The sequence below is a fragment of the Falco peregrinus genome, chromosome 2 (assembly GCF_023634155.1).
Source record: "Falco peregrinus isolate bFalPer1 chromosome 2, bFalPer1.pri, whole genome shotgun sequence".
Lineage (NCBI taxonomy): Eukaryota > Metazoa > Chordata > Aves > Falconiformes > Falconidae > Falco > Falco peregrinus.
The window spans coordinates 76,264,653-76,284,391 of NC_073722.1; the positions used below are offsets into that span (position 1 = coordinate 76,264,653).

Genomic DNA, 19,739 nt, shown 5'->3' on the forward strand with positions numbered 1-19,739 from the left:
AAAGCAGATGTCAAGTGTCCCCATGGAGTCCAAACATAAAAGCATCACATGATATCCATACCACTGAACTGGGAAGGCTGTGGTAAAAATGAGGAGAGTAAACCTACCTGAACACTAAACAAGTCACAATCCCAAAAACATACATTCAAAGCACAAAAAAAGGGCTGGAAAAGGTCCTTCAGACCTCTTGGTTCAAGGCATGTGCCAACAGCCTATACATAATAAAGTTAAAGTCTTCTGCAGGGCAAGGATATTCCTCAGCTGCTGGATTTCTCTAAGGCAACATACCTTGGTGTCACCATCCAAAAGGACAAAGACCCAGATAAACAGATGGCTCAAGCCATTCTAGCAGCACCTGCCCTCCTTAACATTAAAACACTTCTCCTTTTGCACTGATTTTTATTATACTGTTCCTTAAAGACAGAAGCTACACCTTGTCCAAATGACCTGATTTCAGAGTAAACTATGTAAGAATTAGATGGTGCTTCCCAAAATGAAGTGCTAGTGTCTATCCAGAATGCCTTTAAAATCCTAAGAGTACCTGAAAGGAAATAATACCAGCTCAGAAGGAAAGAGTTTGGGATTAGAGACTGTCAAGCTGTAAAGGCACCACAGTACAAATAAAACTAACCCAAACTAAAACAGTTTCTTCACTTTCTGCCAATTTTAAAATGCATGAATTATACCTAGGAACCATTTTGCATTCTGTAAAGTTCAGTACACTTTTTGTAGTAAAATATCAGATTTCTCCCTTCCTTGCAGGCAAATTATGCCTAGACGGCACTTCACTTTGAAATATATTTGCACAATTTTTTTTAATAAATGGACTATGTTCCCCACTTAAATTAAAAAGTTGACATGACAAAGAGATGAAAACATGAATCCTCATTAACACCTTTGGTAACCTCAGCCCAACTGTACTTTCACTCATCCAGCTGTCCTTCACATCCAAACTGTGAGAGCTGAGAAATGCTCAATAGGACCTAATCACTTTGTTTGTAAAAGACATCATTTCTATAGTAAGCAGAAAGATCAGAGTCTTGTTTAACTTTGAAAACCAATTCTATTAACAAACAAGACATTATTTTGTACCCAAGAAATCTTCCTTTAATCTGGAGATGCAGCAGACTTTTTCATTTTCACCTGTTTCAAGGGAGTAATTCTTGAAATCAACCAAAGTCAACCTTGCAAAACGGTGGCATGGAGTAGTCAAGATCATATCATCCAATGAAAGTGCCTTCAGCTCCTGCTAACAGCTTTGGAAACCGCTGAAGTACAAAGAATGACCATTAATCTAGAGAAAGCATCTCCAAATAGCAGATAACATGGGGAAGTGACAAAAAGCATCAGCATGTGAAAAATCAAAATAAATCTTTCACATAAATCATTAACAATACTGCTGGCTCTTCATACAGTGTACAGGAAAGATATAAAAAGATATTAATGTTTAAAGAGTCAATAAGCAGGATAAGAGAATAATGAAGACTAATATGACTTGTAGTGCAAAAGCTCCCAAAGGCCCTGTTCTGGACAGGAGTCCTACAGTGCTTTGTGTGGCAACAAAGATGAGTCCCCATCTCAGAAACCACACACCCCAAAGGCAATTCAACTAAAATAAAATTAACTAGGATAATCAATCTGATGTAACAGTTCTGGTTTTTAGATGCAATATGTTTTTGGAATCTGTACTACCACTTCAGCCTAGAGAGAGAGAAGATTACAATAAGTTTCTGACAACCCATTCAGGAACAGTAAGGGATGCTAAGGAAGAAGAAACCAAAAATAATATTTACCCTCTCAATCATTAAGTGTTTGGATCACACAAATGCAAATGCTGCTTATTCTGCAGAAGGGGGGAAAAAAAAGACTGCTTTCCTGTTTAAATGATAAAAAACAGAACCCCCAATTACATAACCTTTTCTCTCTCTCTTTTTTTTTTTTTTTTTTTTTTTAAAGAAGCTGGAACTGGGTGTTTAATTTCTATAAAATTCACTTTAATCTCCAAAGAAATTTTCAACACCCATTTCCATCAAAATATTAGCCTTTCATTTGCATTATGTGTCCTTTATAAAACACACACTTTAAGAGAACATTGCAAGAAAATGGCTGGAAGTCATCCCAGAAACTACTGCATTATATATCCTTTCTGTAATTCAGGAGAAAAAGATACTATAAATTATTCTAGACTGGGAGACAGAAAAGAACGAATCATTGTGGAATCAGCATTTGCTGCCAGAACACCAGAAATGCTTTTTACCCAGCAGGAATGTCCCTTTCAAAACACATACTGGATTCTTTGTCAAATTAAAAGATTTAATCAATTACCAACAAGTTTTCTGTTCACTCTTGCTAAACTGGAGGTCAAAGAGAGACTATAATGACAGTTCATTCGCAAAGCGATTAACATCAATGCATGAACTTATGCAAATACTTGGGTCAAAAAAGCAGTAAGAGGAGCCTTGTTCTCCAACAAGCAGTACAGCAGCAATGTGGAAAAGTATATTATGGTCATAGACACTGACAGAAAAAGGAACCCAAAATAACATTGCAAGAACAGCCTTGACATGCACGCTCTTTAAAAATGCAAATACATTAACAATTACAGATTGTGCTTTCAGGATCACTCCACTTTTAAAAGCTCTAAACACGAGCATTCTAAAATCCCATCATTCACCACTAAATACTGAAAACTAAGTTAATATATCCTACTCATCCTTAATCCAGTAATACCTTTAAGTTCTGATGCCCCTAATTGCAAAGCATTGCTGTAGCTAAAGATTATCCCAAGCCAGATAGAACCTAAGAAATCCCCTAAGCCCCCTTCTTCCAGAGGGATGAAGCAAGACCTGAAGGTAACAACATATGGAAAAATGCACCAGAATGTAGCAGCCTAACAGAGATAATAGAAAGCAGGGCAGCATCCAGAAAATTTAAGCTCTTAATAGAAAACTTCCATTTAAATGGCATCCAGTGTCATCTTTTTCACTTACTGTGCATCACACATCAGCTACAGCCCGATTCAAACCCGACTTACACAGCTTGGAGCTCAGGTGCACAGCACAGGGAGAGCCCAGCATAGCCAAGAGCCACCTTGAGGACAAAGCTGATAAAACCAGAAGCTGATTTTCTTGCTAGGAAGAATAAACACATACAAAAAATTGCGTCTTTTTATGAACAATAAAACACCTAAATAGCAGAAGTGGCTCTTGACATGTGCGTTTATATGTACAACCTGACAACATCCATGGTTGCAGAAGCTGGCAGTCACTGGATGCTTTTGTGTGAGGCATTAGGGGCGAGGCCAGGGACACAGGGTCTTGCTACACTGGACAGCACATTCTCAGAGGGCTGCTTCTAATCCATCTCCACTTGTTCACTATGACACATTGCCCCCTCAGTTCCCTAAGGCGCAAGGTGGTGATTTAGTGCCCAGAGAACTCAGTGTAACAGACACGAAGTTACCATCACAGACCTTCCTAAATCCTTTAATATCCTCTGAGGTTGATCTTCCAGCATAACCTGGAGAGCAGCTTGGAGCCTGGAAGCCCCAAGCTGTACGTATACCAGGTTCCCCATAACTAAATGCCAAATACTCATCAACACCTTTGAGGTACCTTGACTCCCTGGTGCCCTTTCCATCCTCAATGTCTGTACAACTGTACCCTTTAACAGCCAAATGTCAGATTAACCTGCTAGGAACAGCGAGCACTGTTAACACTGTCGGAACATGTTTAAATTTGACACTGAGTAATTAAACTAAATCATATGTATTTAAAGTGCACTGTTCCAAAGGCACTGCAAAGCTGTAGATAATTATGTATAGCAGTCAGCGCACTAGAAAAAGATGAGGAAATGTTCCTGACAAAGTGAAGGGAGCTGGTGTGCTCTGAACGGAATCTGGAGGAAGAATAACATTGTTGCATAGCACATAACCTACAAATTAAGCTGTCAATAAAAAGAGAGAAAGAATAGGGGAAATAAAGGCAAAAGAAGGAAAATAGCTATTTCTTCAAATGATGCTCAGCTGCTAAATCCCTTTTTATAAATCTAATTGTATGTATTTTAAAATCCAAGATTACTTTGTTCTAAACATTATTTCCTATATGTCAAAATCAGCACAGATGACCATGTATTTCTTGATACAGATTTGACAGGCTACTAATAATATACTTCCAATGCTTACTGGTACGCTACAATAGTTAATTTATAAAGACCAAAGCTGTGTAAAAACAAAGTTGTATCTGTAGAATATTTTCATGAAACATATTGTTTGGTAACTAATTGCCTCTAAAAAGGAAAAAAAAAAAATTGTGGGCAAGAAAGTTCTACCTAAAATGACTAATGAGGAAGAGGAAAGAAAGGGTAGCATGGGAATCTGCAGCAAAATATAACGTAACTATTGATCTCTGCAATCGGTAGCAGGTTGTCTTTCAGATCACAGGTACTTTTAGTTATACAAACGTCCTTGCTTGCTCAACAGTGAAGGTCTTAAAACAATTGACCTGATTTTTTTCTTCTTTTTTGCAGGGGTTAGGGGCTCCTATTCAATCTATATATTGAGTAGCATTTAAAAAGAAAAAAAAAAACAACCAACCACTCACACAGTGAATAATGAATGATGTTAGAAAATTACAGCATTATTTTAAGTAGAATAAGCAAACCTATAGCATCACAGCAGATTAACGACAGTTACATCAATATGAAATCTGGTAAAAGACAGTTTTAAAATGCTCTTACACAACAGAAAATCTCCAAAGGCAGAAGGCTCTTATGATACTGAAGTTATACACACAAAATGAACTACAGGTAATGCTGCTGAGAGATGTATGCATCTTACCCGTGAGTACAGCTTTTGCTGAAGGGTCTGCCAGATCCAGCGCAGATTTCCCATCGGTGTTCCGAATGTTTGGATCAGCTCCGTGCTGCAGCAGCACTGTGCAGGGAAAGCAGAAACAGTATCTTAGCTCAGGTATACACAGATCATTCACTGTTAGGTGTCTCCTCGGCATGATGTAGGCATAAACACACATTGCACAATTTTCTTTATTTTTCCTTCTGCTTGCCCCCCCCCCCCCCTTTTTTTTTTGTTAAGCACTGCAGCAAAGGCTCTTCTCCTGAGTAAGGCTAAGTTGGCAAGTTAAGATATAGTAAGATCATGTGACTTCACATGATAAACATGAACCCTGAATCTCTTGCAATACTCAATTTTGGGTTCCTCCTGACTGCTAGCTGGGAAGCTGTGCATTCACTGACTCACGCTGGGAAATCAGCTGTGGAACCTGCTCCTGCCTTTACTACCACTACTGCTGCTTGTTACCACTCCTGTTCCTTTTCCTGCCGAATATCCCAAGTCACCCTGCCTCTGTAAATCAGCAATACTCCAGCCTTTCAGTGGCTCGGCACTTGCACACAAGATTTTAACCACAGAGCATACCAGCTTGCCTTCAAGAAGTGTAAGAAACAGGGCAAGATGTGCAACCTGGTACCCTGCAGTCTGGACGTTGAGAGGCTATGATTCTCACTGGTATTTCTTTTCTCTACTAAGCCTATTAACATGAAAAAAATAAAGTACATGGGAATACTTAGAATGCATTATGCAATCACATGGTTACGAATGCATTGATACAGAAAATTGTCATCTAGGGAAGCTTATCAAAAAAAAGGAAAACACTATTTCACCTGTAAATTCTTTTGATCAGAAACAACATTATAACAATACAATTCAGACCACCCCCTCTCAAGATCAAGGCATTTTCTTTAGAATTGGAAAACAAAGCCCACAGCAATGTTAGAGATCTGACAAAAAGGACCCCAATTCTCCATTTCCCCAAATGATGGGCAAAATGAGCACAACATATTACAATTTCAGAGCAACAGTTACACACTTACTTTGCACAAGTGTGAACAAGAGAACAGCGTACAGAAGTGCACATACTCAATATCAAGGAGGCCAATATTAAAAATTGGCAAATGTTTATGGTTGATTATGTAATCATGTCTGTTGAAATACAGCTGAACTGAAGGAGTCAAGGCAAAGAAATACAAACATTTTTTGTAATTAACAGTGCAAAAGTACTTCATAGACAGGATTCTTCAGGAAAAAAAACATAACCCAATCCTGAACAAGAGTAGTTACTGATATTATATTGCATGTATCGCTTTAACCAGCAAAAGACTTTTCAGAAATAGACTTTTTCTAAATTAAAATTTTAACTGGTAGTATTGGTTTTATTCAAATCTTTTTTACCTTATACAGTTCTGATTTAAAATGCTTTTAACATTGCCAAATTACATATATTTCAGCTTACAGGATGCTATGCTACATGCTTGCCCTAACAAGATTTTTTGCAGAAGTTTGGTGCTTTAATAAAGTAATTTGACTTATTTTATGCTTTGCCAAGAAGGTACAATTGTCCTGTGTTTTTGAAAGAAGATTCAAGTAGGCAGATTGGGCTTTTCCTAGGGTTTTTTTGGTTTGATGGGGTGGAGGTTTCCCCCCTATGTCAAGACAAAGACACCAAAATAATAATAAAAAAAAAAAAAAGTTATTCAGCTAGCACGTGCTCACAGAAGCTTGTTAAGATCTGGCACCTATGATTCTGAAGATGCCATCTGTGCCATACATACTACCACCCCCTTAGAGATCTTACTCACAGACAGGTTTGACTCTGAGCCAGCCTCCCAAGCCAGTCAGGCACACTCCAGCAGGAAGCAGTATGTGGAAAAAAAAAAAACAGGTCTTACTGCAGATTTGTTAACACAGTGGGCAGTACAGAAAGTAAGCATGGAGGGACACAGTGTGTCATGTCTCTGTTCTCTTAGATCCTGCTAATGATCTGTATTCCAGGAGAGGGAAGCTGCTTGTCCCAGTAGGCATCAGGGTAAAAGTGGGACCCTAAAAGAGGGAACCAGCAACTAAGCATCTATCAAGAGAAAGCAGGCAGTACAAAATGATGAAACAGCACGGACTGGATGAGAAGACAATGAAGGATTCACATTGCAAAATGCCTGGAACAAAGAGCCAGGAGACAAAACTGAACAGGAAGATGTGGCAGGGAAATAGATAACAACTCAGATAAGTCCAAGAAGAAAAACCAGGCGAGAGCAATGATTGGGATTTGACTGAAGTTTGGACTACCATGCAATGCCAGGCTGAGGCAGGTTAGGGTGCAAGAAAGGTGACTTTGAAAAATGAGAGGCAACAGGTGTAGAGATGTCAAAGGGATCTGCAACTATCTGAGCCAAATGTTAAAGCAGAAGCACAGATTTTTAAGTCTCTTAATTCTTCAGTCCTGTGCAAACGAACCAAGAGCACTTTTCCTGCTACTTCTGCCGGCGCACACAGAAGATGACACCACCGTACTGCCTTCAGCTCCTCTCCTGGCTAAAATGACAAAGGATTATGCAGCGTATCTAACCTGTTCAGTCATGCTAATGAACCATGAAGGGGTTTGGCATGGCTTACAACATACAATTACTATGTCAGGGTTTTAGTTTTTTAAAAATGTAGGGAAATACGTTAAAAATTTACTAACGGTGCTTAAGATAGTTGCCTGCAAAAATACCGAATTAGTGACTGGCTGTGGAACAAGCACTTGAAGTGGCCAAACCAGGCTCAGAAAAACCTGTCAGCACTCAATCGCTGTAACCATAAGACTTATCCTTGTCTCTGCAATCACTCATCCCGTTTGTCATAAACCTTTCAGCCTCTCTAACAGTCAAGGGTATGGTTCTGCAAATAGCTCCCTTACTCAGTCCTAGAAACTGATCTAGCCTGTGAAATGAATGCAGTAGCATCTTGGGAAAAGAAACCAATTATATAAATAAAGACTATATTAGAATACAGATGAATAAAGGAAGCAAATTCAGGTCACAAAGGCAATCTTATTCTTAATTTCCTCTATCGACTATTTGATTCTATCCTCTCCATACTTTTTTAGTACATATTCTCACAATAAGATATCCAAGTGAGCAATGTCGTCATCAATGTGAGTTAACAAAAGAAATCCAGCATTTGATGTTTAGCCTATCTACGTAATGTAGCTGTACTTTTATACCCAGCAAGCCACAGGCAGCTTCTAATTGAACGTTCTCCTGTTTGTTCAAAACCTTTAACACTTCAGCACAACACAATGTCTCTTCTAACCACAGGGTATTCAAGATCTAGACACAGTGTGTCTCTCTAAATTTCCTTGTCAGGGATGTGTAAAAGCGTCAAGATAGATCTCCTGTTTGAGGAAAAACATTCCCTTTATAATGAAACACAACAGAATAAGCCATTCTAGCTAACTGTAGCTATCTTGGATTTCAAACACTGCAATCAGTTTCAGAGGATGCTTTTCAAGTAGCCTGAAAAGGAAGCATTGCAATAGTTTCTGTCAAGAGACAAGTGTAAGGTTGGTGTGCTCATAAATTTACTCCTGGAACTTAGCATATTTTGATATGTTGGTTTATTTCCTCTGGACAGTGGGGACACTGGAGCATATCATTTTTCTGTACTGCAAACAGAGCCCTTAATCTACTGATACCACTACCTGTTTACCCTTGCATCTCCTACAAACCATATTGTACAATGTAAAGAAGCTCTTGTTTTAATTGAATCTTCATGTTGTATATGGTTAAAGTCCCGTAAGCTTAACTATAGAACAAACATAGACCAATATGGAGTTATATTTTTACCCTCACTGCAACTGCTACAATATGTAAGTATCTGATCTTCACATACTACCTGAAATGCTTTATTTAACTACACTGCTATTACACCAGATCAATCCTAGAGATAAGAAAGGCCACATTCTTCCCACCAAATAAAAAAAGTTACAGCATGGCACAGAGCGTGAACTACAACCACTAATAATTTCAGATTACTGCCAACTTGCCACAGCAGGATGAATCCTAAAATTAAACACTTGGCACACAGCCTCCTGGCATAGGTATTTTGAACTGTGAGGCTATCCAACACTACCTCATTTGGCTATCAAATTAAAAAGCTACCAAGAACAAACATTTTTTTACTTTTCGCAATTTCAGTCTTCACATTTGCACCACCAAGGGATGGCAAAAACTTCAGCAACAAGGGAGAAGTTTTGTTAGAAGAAAAAAAGTGAGTTTCTCTACACACAAACCATCACCCATGTACTTAGTCCTTCCTCCTTCATATTGCCTCAGTTAAAAGTGCACCAAAGGAATTTACTTTTGATTGAAAGACAGAAATGCAATGTAAATAGAATGGGAATAAACATCAATTTGGTTGTTCTAATATTAGGCACAATCAAAGATCAGAATATTTCCATTATAGTTTGTCTAGGCCCAACACCCACAACCTTCCCCAGTATAGTTACAGAAATGCTGATGGGGGAGTTCACATTTGATTTCAAATTTGATGTACATAAGTACAAAAAAAGGACACATCCAAACTTTTGACTGTTGAGTGAAAAATGCAAGAAACAGGCAGCGCTTCCAGAAGTATCTGTACTTAAAGCTGCCTACTGCTTTTAATTACATTTCCAGGGTTCCTCACAGGTCTACCGCTGCCTCCCCTCCCCACCAGTTTACCACCATGTCCCACTGCCTTGTGCTTGCAAATCCCTTCCAGCTACCCCAGCTTCAGTACGTATCCTTTCTTCCCCCTTTCAACTACACCTTCTGGAGATGATCTCCAAAGGCCCTTCCAAACCAAAGTAGCTTTACCTACTTACTCCCAAGTATCAAGGTACAGAGAAAACAACTTAAAAAGCTCTTTTTGACTCACAACATACTCATTATTGTTTATCTCTCTAAAGGAGATCTTTAAAGCTCATCAGTCTCTCTGTAACCTTAGATCCCAGGTACACACACACTCAGTACTAGTCCCATGCAGGACACTTTTCCAAATTATATTTGACAAGAAACATAATGTGCTTATTTACCTCCACATTCTGAAAACATCTGGACAACAGACTGGAATCCAAACTATTAATTTTTTTCAGCCAATGCTAAATGCATCTTCTCCCCTAACTACTTCTACATGTAAATCAAACTACTGAGGTTTTGAAGCTTTTTTCATGTTATAAGAACAAGAAGTTCTTGCCTAGATCTCAATCACAGAAGTGTAATTTCTAATAATCTCATTTTGGCAATTTACCAGATACATAAGCCTTTTTGTTAAATGACCCCACATAATAAAACTTGTAGCACCCAAACACAGTTGATACAGCTAATAACATTAATCACAGCTGCATCACTGATTAAACTTCCACCTCTGTGAGCAATCCCAGTCTCGGCTGCATGATTAAGAGAAAGGCTATAATCATCAGCCATTGGAATTACAAGGTGAAAACATGAGAGGCAGTATCACTACAGAGGCTACACAGAGCTCTAAATGCTTGACTACTTGACCTGATGACATCCATGGCCTCAAACACCACTGCCAGCTCAGATAAAAGGAGTTAGAAAAAAGAAGCAGCGCAGGTCCTATGCCCTTGACTGCTCCTCTACAGTGAAAGCCATCAAAGCTGACCAAAGACAGGATTATGAAGCAGAGAGGCTAAGCACACCAAAGGATTTAGTTTGGACTCAGGTTAGGATAGAGGCAATAACCAGACATATCTGGGAGCACTGCAGGTGGTTCATTGGTAGGAACAGATGATAACCAGGTGGCAGTTCAGGGACAGGAATGCATTTGGTAGAAGACAGACAAACATGAAAGCATGCAGAAGCAGCAAAAAAAGGAAGAATAAAAGCAGAGTAAGCAATTAAATCCCTAAGGGAATCCAAAGAGAAATACAGTAGAAGTCCCCATGGGTACAGGTTGGACAAGTAAGGAAAAGTTGCAGAAGACTAGAGCTCCAGCAACAAAGGTGTCTGCAAACAGTTTGCTGCTGAAGACTTTAAATACCTGCATTACTGCTGCTGCTTTGTAGGGTTTTATTGCTCAGATGGCAGACTGGAGAGAATTCTTCCAGGTTGAGAGTTGCTTTATCTCAGGCAAGGGCTAAGGACCTCACTAAGCTGAGAAATCATGTCCAGCCTGTCTCAACACACCGGGACTAAGGGGCCACACAGACCAGTGCTTAGCTTGATGGGGAAAAGGGAAGGTCCAAACACCAAGCTCCAGTGGAATAAGGAACACCTCTAGTAGGTTAAGACCAGACCACACTTCAAGGCAGAAAGTAGAAGAGCATGCAGCCTTTACCCCTTCTCCCAATTTAATAAAATAATTTAAAAAAATACTAAATTTTTGAAGGACTGCAAAGATTTGTAAAGCTGACCTCTGCAAAACAGCACTATACCAGGCTACAGTTTCACCTAGACCAGGCTGGCAGAATCTCCCCCCCCAGCCCTATGCTGCCCACCCTGCTTTGGGTGGCTGCCCATATTTGATCAGGCAACAGGGCAGATTAGTAAAGCAGTCACTTGCCCAATCCAGTTCATCAAGCAACAACATGACATGCTCTGGTTGGCACAAGAAAGGACAGTACAGGGACACGTGCCAGTGACAGGACTCGTAACTGGAACAACGAAATGATCCTTTGCGAGTATATCTAACATTACCAGCCAAAGTCCTGGTGGGTCTATGTCAGCTGCAAGCACTTCCCATCATTTTGCCTTCCCTACTGTCCTTGTACAGGACATCCCAGTTTCCCAGACAACGGTTTTATTCCCAATGAACCACCGTGTTGGTTTTGTTCTTTGTTGGGGACAGACAGAGCAAGAGACAAATATGCCAGCCACAGTAGTATGAAATAGATGAACAGCAGCTTACAAAAGCAACACGAGGCCCCGCTATGCTTAAACAGAAAATTGTAAAGGGAGGTAGAACAGTGCTCTCCAACAGCATAGACAGAAACAAGAGTTTTGACAGCAGGAGAAAGCAGCAGACAAGTAGCGCAGGGAAGTGATGGAGTTTTGAGCAACAGAGACAAGATGGGGACTGCTGACAAATTAGGAACCAATAGGGGAAACATCCGTGAAATGCCTCAAAGGAATTATGGCATGTTCCTCTAAAAAGGTGAAACAGTTGATGACCCAGCTAAAGTGCCTCTGTGCCAATGCAAACAGCAGGACTCGGAAGCCACTGTGCAGCTAGAAAGCTATGATCTAATCAACTGTCATGGAAATATCCTGGGAAGGATCACACAAGCTGCAAGTGATGACTAGAAACCATTTAGAAGGGACAGGCAAGGAAGGAGGAGCAAACAAAACAATGTATTGTAAAACAATAGACTGACTCCACAAAGCCACTTTGAAAAACAGCAATAAACAAGTTGAGAGCTTACGGGTAAAAATTAGGGGCCAAAACAACAAAGGAAACTTCACGGCTGGTGTTTACTACAGGCTGCCCAACTAAGGGGAGCTTGTTGATGAAGAGTTCCGACTCCAGCTACAGGAGGCATCATGCTCACAGACTATGATCCTCCTGAGGGACTTCAATCGCCTTGACATCTGCTGGAAAAGTGGTACAGCAAACTGTAAGCAGTCCAGGAGACTCTTGGAATGCACCAAGGATGATTATTATTCCAGATGACAGCACAGCCACAGGAGAAGTATTACTAGGCCTGTCACATACCAACACAGATGAACTAATTAGGGGTGTCAAGACTAGTAGCAGCCTGAGCTGCAGTGGCCATACCCTGGTAGAATTCACAGTCTTGAAGGATATGGGCAGGGTAAAGAATAGAGTCAGGACTCTTGAGTTTTAGGAAAGCAAACTTTCAGTTGTTTAAGGAATTAATGGATAGGAGCCCCTGGGAAACTGTCCTCCGGAACAAAGGAACCGAAAAGAGCTGGCAACTCTTTAAGGACATTTTCCTTAGAGTGCAAGAGCTCTCAGTCCCTGCATGTAAGAAGTCAGGCAAGGAAGTCAGGAGACAAAACAAGGACCTCCTAGTCAAACTAAGTGTAAGAAGGAAATGCACAAGCAGCGGAAGCAGAGATGTGTATCCCGGGAAGAATACAGGGATGCTGCCTAGATGTGTAGGGATGGGACCAGGAAAGCTAAGGCACAGTTGGAACTGAATTTTGCACAGGATGCAAATAATAAGAAGGGCTTCTACAGAAACATTGGCTAGAAAATGAAGATTGAAGAAAACACACTCTCCCTTGCTAAGTAAGACATGAGAACTAGTGATGACTGATATAAAGAAGGCTGAGGTACTCAACAATTTTTCTACCTCAGTTTTCAATGGTAATCTCTCTTCCCACATCTCTCAAGCCCCTGAACAATTCTGCAGTCCCTGCCTTGATAAGTCCCTCCCACTGCAGGTAAAGATCAGGTTCAAGACAACCCAGGGAATCTGAACATAGGTAAGTCCATGGGACCCTGTGAGATGTATCCCAGGGTCCTGGGGGAATTGGCTGATATAGTTGCCAAGTCATTCTCAAACATATTCAAAGAGTCATGGCAGTCAGGCAAATCACCAGTGACTAGGAAAAGGGAAACATTACACCCATTTTTAAAAAAGGTTAAAAAAAAAAAAAAAGGACCCTGGGAATTGCCAGTCCTCACCTTATCAGCCTCACCTCTGTGCCCAGTAAGATCGTGGTACAGATCCTCCTGGAAGACATGTCAAAACACATGGAAGGCCAGGAGCAAATCAGAGATGCCAAGGGCAAATCACGCCTAACTTGGTAGCCTTCTACGATGGAGCGATTGCATTAGTCAAAGGAAAAGCTACAGACATCATCCACCCAAACTTCTCTGGGCAACCTGTTCCAGCCTTACAGATGTTGTGGATGCCCCATCACTGGAAGTATTCAAGGTCAGGTTGCACAGGGCTTTGAGCAGCCTCATCTAGTGAAAGCTATCCTTGCCCATGGCAGGGGAGTTGGACCATGATCTTTAAAGGTCCCTTCTAACTCAAACCATTCTATAATTATCATCCTGCAGGCCACTTCCTAGAGATATGAATTTTTAAATTTATATGAACACATGGTCTTAAACAGTTGGTTTCAAGTAAAAGAAAGCTACGTCTAGCAAAGAAATCATACTTTGGCCAAATGTGATGTAATCTTGATAACACAGTACCTGTTTGCATGTTTCTTTTACTACCTTGTCATTAGATAAGCAATAACAGCAACTGCTGGGGGTATCAATACATGCTAGGAGACTATACGTACAGAAAGCTTGGAGTATGGCTCTTAGCAGAGGCATTTCTTGCTTTACAGCTGAAATGACCATTCAGTCCATCAGAGACAGAGGACAGCCATATCAAACATCTCACTTTCCTAACACAGATCTGCTCTTTGAAAAGCAGGTTCTCATGCATCCATTCACTGCAGAAACTGCACCAGCTCCTACAGTAACAGGATGCAACTACCAAATTGAGCAGAGGCCCAGTTAAACATGGTATGGAAAACAATGCTTAGAGATCTGAGCTTCCTTTCACTTAGATGAACAATTCACAGAAAGAGGCTTCAAGGCAGCAATAAGAAATCAAAGCAGCAGCATGAACAAGGTCTCCCAGTATCTTTTGTTGTTGTTGTTTTAAGGGTAGGATCTAGATAAAAAGAATATTACAAAGCATTGCTTTAAAGGGACTTCAACTTATTTTCATGCAAGCTCTAGTTTTTCAGAAAGACGCTTTTGTCTCAGCCTTTTCATTGCTTGCCCCAGCAGTACTTTTGGACTTTGCTTAGTTAAGTTTCAACCTCTCAGCAAGACAGCCTGACTCCTGGTGTATATATACATACCATAAACCTCACTTCCCAAAGCACTACTTAATACTTCAGTGTATTCTAGAATTAAGTTTGTGCTAGATGTTCCAGAGATCAGATTTATCTAACCAAAGTAAGATAGGGGAAAAGAATCTACACCAGACAATCAAAATCACCAACACTCCAACGAAGTCTTGCAGCAGGGCAAGAAGATACCTTTCAAAAAGACTCCCTCCTCCCTCAGTGACTGCCCACAACTATTTCCTCATAAGCAGATGCATCTTATCTATGATTACTTTCCTATATGTAGAAAGCACTACAAAAAACACTCCCTGGTATGTCAGTTCTGCCTACCAGTGATTAAATACGCACAGGGAGAGAGAACAAGCAGAAAGTTCCAGAGGCTGTAGGCAGCACAGCAGGCTGATAATATCCTTCTGCCCTCACAGAAAGAGCCGGAATTGGTAGTTTGCTCAGCCTACTGGAACAGCAGTTCAGAGCCTTGATCTTGCCTGGACTTCAATGCAAGGAAATATTCCTGTTTCCTTTTTTTTGGATAGAATACTTTCCAAGCTAAGATTTTCCATTTCAGCTAACAGTGAGAAAACAGAAGTACACGCAGGTTATACAGAATACAGTCTTCTAGCACGCAAACTCAAAACCTTACTGTCACTGCAGTTTGTTAGGGGGGGGGGGGGGGGGGGGGGGGGTGTTGCATCACGCAAGAGATGGCTCCATCATCCGAGAACACTCCCCCCCAGGCACACAATCTACATCAAAAGCTGCGTAAAGAAAGCTTTGAGGCTTCCACAATGAACGTGCAAAAACGTAAGAACTCTAGAAACTTAAGTTACAGGGGGGGAAAAGCAAAACAAAAACCAAACAAACAAAAAAAAAAACCCAGAAAAACCAAAGCCACCTTTCTTTGAGCTAACAAGCAATAAAGGACAGTACACTAAGCATTTATTTAATTCTGTTTATTTGCAGTAATGCACATGCACTCCTTTTTCACAGAATGGTTGAGGTCAAAGGAACTTCTGTTGGTCACCTGAAACAGCCACCCAGCTAAAGCAAGGCCACCAACAGCCAGCTGCCCAGGACTGTGTTCAAATGGCTTTTCAGTATCTCCAAGGAAGGAGACTCCAAAACCTCTCTGGGCAACCTGTAGTGGTGGCTGGTCACCCTGACAGTAAGAAGTGTTTCCTGATATTCAGAGGGAACTTCCCACATTTCAGTTTGTCCCCATTTCACACAGGGACTTAAAAGATCACATTTAAGTGTGTTCCAGTAGTCATCTAGAACATATATGCTACTAGTGTACAAAATGGAATAGAAGACCATTCAATCAGAAGAGTTTTAAAAAAAAACATTTAGCCCATTTGTAGATGGTACACGTTGAGGACTCACTATGCCACAACTAAATCACACCCCTTTTCCTTGTTGGAAGCAACAATTCTGCAACTACTTGGTTTCTAAGCATTTGTTTTATGGTTTTTTTTATTTTTAGTATATTATTGAACAGCCAGAAATCTTAACTGCTGCCCTACTGACTGAGCAATTTCTGTTTTCATCTGTATCCCAAGCTGAAAGCTGCTTTAAGGACAAGTCTTCATTGCTTGGTTCCAATTTCACTTTTCTCTGAAGAAATTCACTTTTCTACTTTAATTTTTATTTAAATAAATCTAGTCTCAGCTCTAATCCCGATATCCCACTTGACAGATTAAAAGCCCTGCTTTCAGTATTCTTGAAAAGCAAAAGCAGCCACTAAGGCAAATCAGGTCAACAAGTAGCATCCTAAGAGGAAAAGGAACTGAGGAGAGTTAAAAGAAACCCAAGACTAATGCCAGTTCCCTTCTGCATTTGCTGCTTATTTCTTCCAGATGAAGTTTGGGGAAAAAATAACACATGGTAGAAGTCAGGTGATAGATTGCATGTGGAATTAGCTATGTGGCTATCAGAATGGATTATTTGCCAGTGCACTAAAATCTAGCACAGCAACAAACTGAGGAGTCTTTGAAGTTTCCTAGAACCTGCCCTGGATCTACCATTTTTCTGAAACAGAAAGGGTGCATGCATACTCAAAAACAGTTTATCTTTTTAGCACCAGAAGAAATAGGTATTGAAGACATTCAAATCCTAGCAGCAGCTGCTCGGTGAGCATAAGGAAAACAAAAAAACGTGCCTTTTCCAGAGGTGAACTTCAGCGCCTACCAGCTTTCAACAGCATGCAACTTGGGGATGGTATCTTAAGTCACACACCCTATGGAACACCCAGAGTAACATTTTGATGTGATTAACAGCTGAAACTCTTAAGATTAAAGAGGCCCCAAAATAAAACTTGAAATTTGTGCCAATTTTGTAAACTTAACATTAGTCCACAGTATAGTTACCAAATATTTAAAAAAAACACAAGTAGTACATGAATTCTTAGGAATATCAAACTGATCAGTCCATGCAATCATGGCTAAAGCTACAGGCTGGCCAGAAGACATGGGTATTCTCAAAAATTCTATTTCTGAAGTAAACATTAGGAAGCTAAGTTCAAGCAGATATATCAGTCTTGGAAACTTCCCTCGGCCACTATCTTAGATCACATTATTATGTAAAACAGTCACGCTGCTTTCCATTCTTAAAGGACAGAGCTATATCCATTTGTTCTCCAGTCCCAGAACTGCTCACTGCCATGCCCTGTTGATACAGAGCAGTGCAAGTCTTATCCTATTTAGCATTAGGTCCTTGACAAGCAAATACTCTACACTGATAAAAAAAAAATCTCATAGTCTGTCAGGTAAGATAACATCACTATCATGGGGTCTCACGCTGGGGAAGGGTGCCTGTTAGATACATCTGAGGGGGTTCCTCTCCTGGGTCACAACTGTATCGTGTGCCATCCTTATATTACCCCAACCAAACCAGAAAATAAAAGCAAACTGTAGCAGCCAGATCTTCTTGGCTCCCTCGTCATGTAAGTTCAGTATCCACTACCATAGCTAGGTCAAGAACTCTGTGCCCAGCCAAGGAATTACTCAGTACTGCTTGCATGGACAAAGCATCAGCAAAACATGAAGGCTACACACAGCAGCATGAACAGCAGGATTCAAATCAGAGATTTCAGCCTTCCCTAGAAAGGAATAGCTTTGTCCAAGCAGCATGGTGCATTCATATAAACGTGGAAAAATGATGTATTACTCGAACATGGGAGTCTGTGTTCATCATGAGCCCTAGCTGCATGGAAACTGAAGACCAGACAGCGCTTGCTTCTTGTTCTGTATTTTCACTAGGCTTCTATCACCCATAGTTCTTTTTGTATACTTGTTTTACACTGTGGAAAGACCAAGTCATTAAGAGACACCTTCCTTTGCTCACATTACATGACAAATATTTAATTGCCTGCACATTTTTACAAGCAAGACCTTTATAGCCTGCAGTAATACGTTAATCAATGTTCTCCAACTAGGCTAAGAAAACAGCCAAGAACTCTTCTAGAATTGGCCCCACTCATTCATGCCTAACAGCTACACATGATTGTTTTTAAACCAGGGATGAATTGCATTAAGACCATATGGTTGCTCTGAGAAGTTAAAAACAGATATTGCTACAGCAATCAGAAGCATAGTCCCATAAGATTAAATATTCCTGCAAGGTATTTAGAAAGCCACTGTAAACTGGGATTGGACATCTGAAAGTAGTTTCAGTGTCTGTTCCATTACTCAGTTCTGGATAATATACAACTTCCTCTTCCCCTCCCTCTCAATTTGCTAATAGTTAATGTCAGTACTTCTGAAAACCTTACTTCCCAGAAATGCCCTACAGCAGGTTTTCCAACAGTGTCTTGCTTACTATTGTACCACCTCCTTTGCTGCAAATAACCAGACTCTGATTTAAACAACACTTTTAAAGAAACATCAAAAAACAAATGACACTTCTTGTCCTCCACAAATCCTCCTATGCCAAGCAGCCCAACAAGGCAAAAAGACCAGTTTTCTTGAAACCTGAATTTTAGGAAAGAAGAGACAGAACTGGAAAAAAGTCTGAAGCCCACAGATGCATTGTAACATACTGTCAATACATTCCAAACCTAACAGAAAGACCAAGGGCTTCCAAAATACAGTGTATGAAACCCCAGACAAGGCAACCCTTCTCAGCCTATTTTCATGAAGTTGAATGTCAATCAACTTTTAGCAATACCAATACCATAATATAAACAATAGCCTTCAGAACTGTAAGCAACACAGTAACGTGACAGGTTTTACAAGCCTGCAACACCCCTGGTTCCAGATATGAAAACAAGAAGTCATTTTATTGGCATACTTATATTTAACACTGCATACAAGTCTTCCTCACCTGAAGTAAGGCTCATTTTCGCTTGATTTCTACAAAGCATCCGCCTCCGTGCTATCAAATTTAGTGTTGGTTTTGCTTCTGAAGAGGATTTAACCTCAGGATTAATCCAGCTCAATGCTTGGTCGTCTCCCAAAACCATTGTGGCAGGGCACTTTGACCTTGCCTCAATGACCCACTCATTTCAAGGCTCCTGGCACTCCCCGACCTTTGCCAGGCACACATGGGTAACTGACACCACTCTCAGCCATCTTCTTCATAAAGCATCGATCACAGCTACACATGCACAGATACAAAATGCCAACAGAAAGGATTCCCTGGAGCCCTCACAGCTAACAACCGCATCTCATTTTGGTAGCTTTTCCCATAAAAGTAACTCCTGTAGACTGCAGGACATTAACACACCTGTCTGCACATAGTTCTGAAGAGGTATCCTTCATATACAAGAAATGATCATCAACCTCCCTCCTGTCCTTCTGCCAAAGCCCACCAGAGAGGACGGCAATTGTATATGCCACATAGAGTGCCCCAAACCATTTTCCATAGTCCCCTTTGACAAAAGCCCCCACGTCTTGCACAACAGTCCATTCTAACTATGACAAGAGTATTACAATGCCTCCAAATTACTGGTGTACGATTTCAACTATGGATTCCTCCACCACCACCAGCTCGCAGAAAGAAGGCCATATTCTCAGCTCCCTCTCAATAAGGGGAGTCTGAACTACAGATTTATGGGAAATGCAGTTACGATTCAGCCCAAGGAG

General features: G+C 40.5%; 1 protein-coding gene across 3 annotated transcripts in view; it reads right to left on the reverse strand.

Moving 5' to 3' along the window:
* Positions 1-19,739, reverse strand: part of TNKS (tankyrase) — a 141,175-nt gene that overhangs the window by 103,160 nt on the left and 18,276 nt on the right. For all 3 annotated transcript variants that reach the window (XM_055794475.1, XM_027779937.2, XM_055794477.1), the window contains exon 3: positions 4,838-4,933. In XM_055794475.1, coding sequence (XP_055650450.1) covers positions 4,838-4,933 — 96 coding nt within the window. The remainder of the gene's footprint in view (positions 1-4,837; positions 4,934-19,739) is intronic.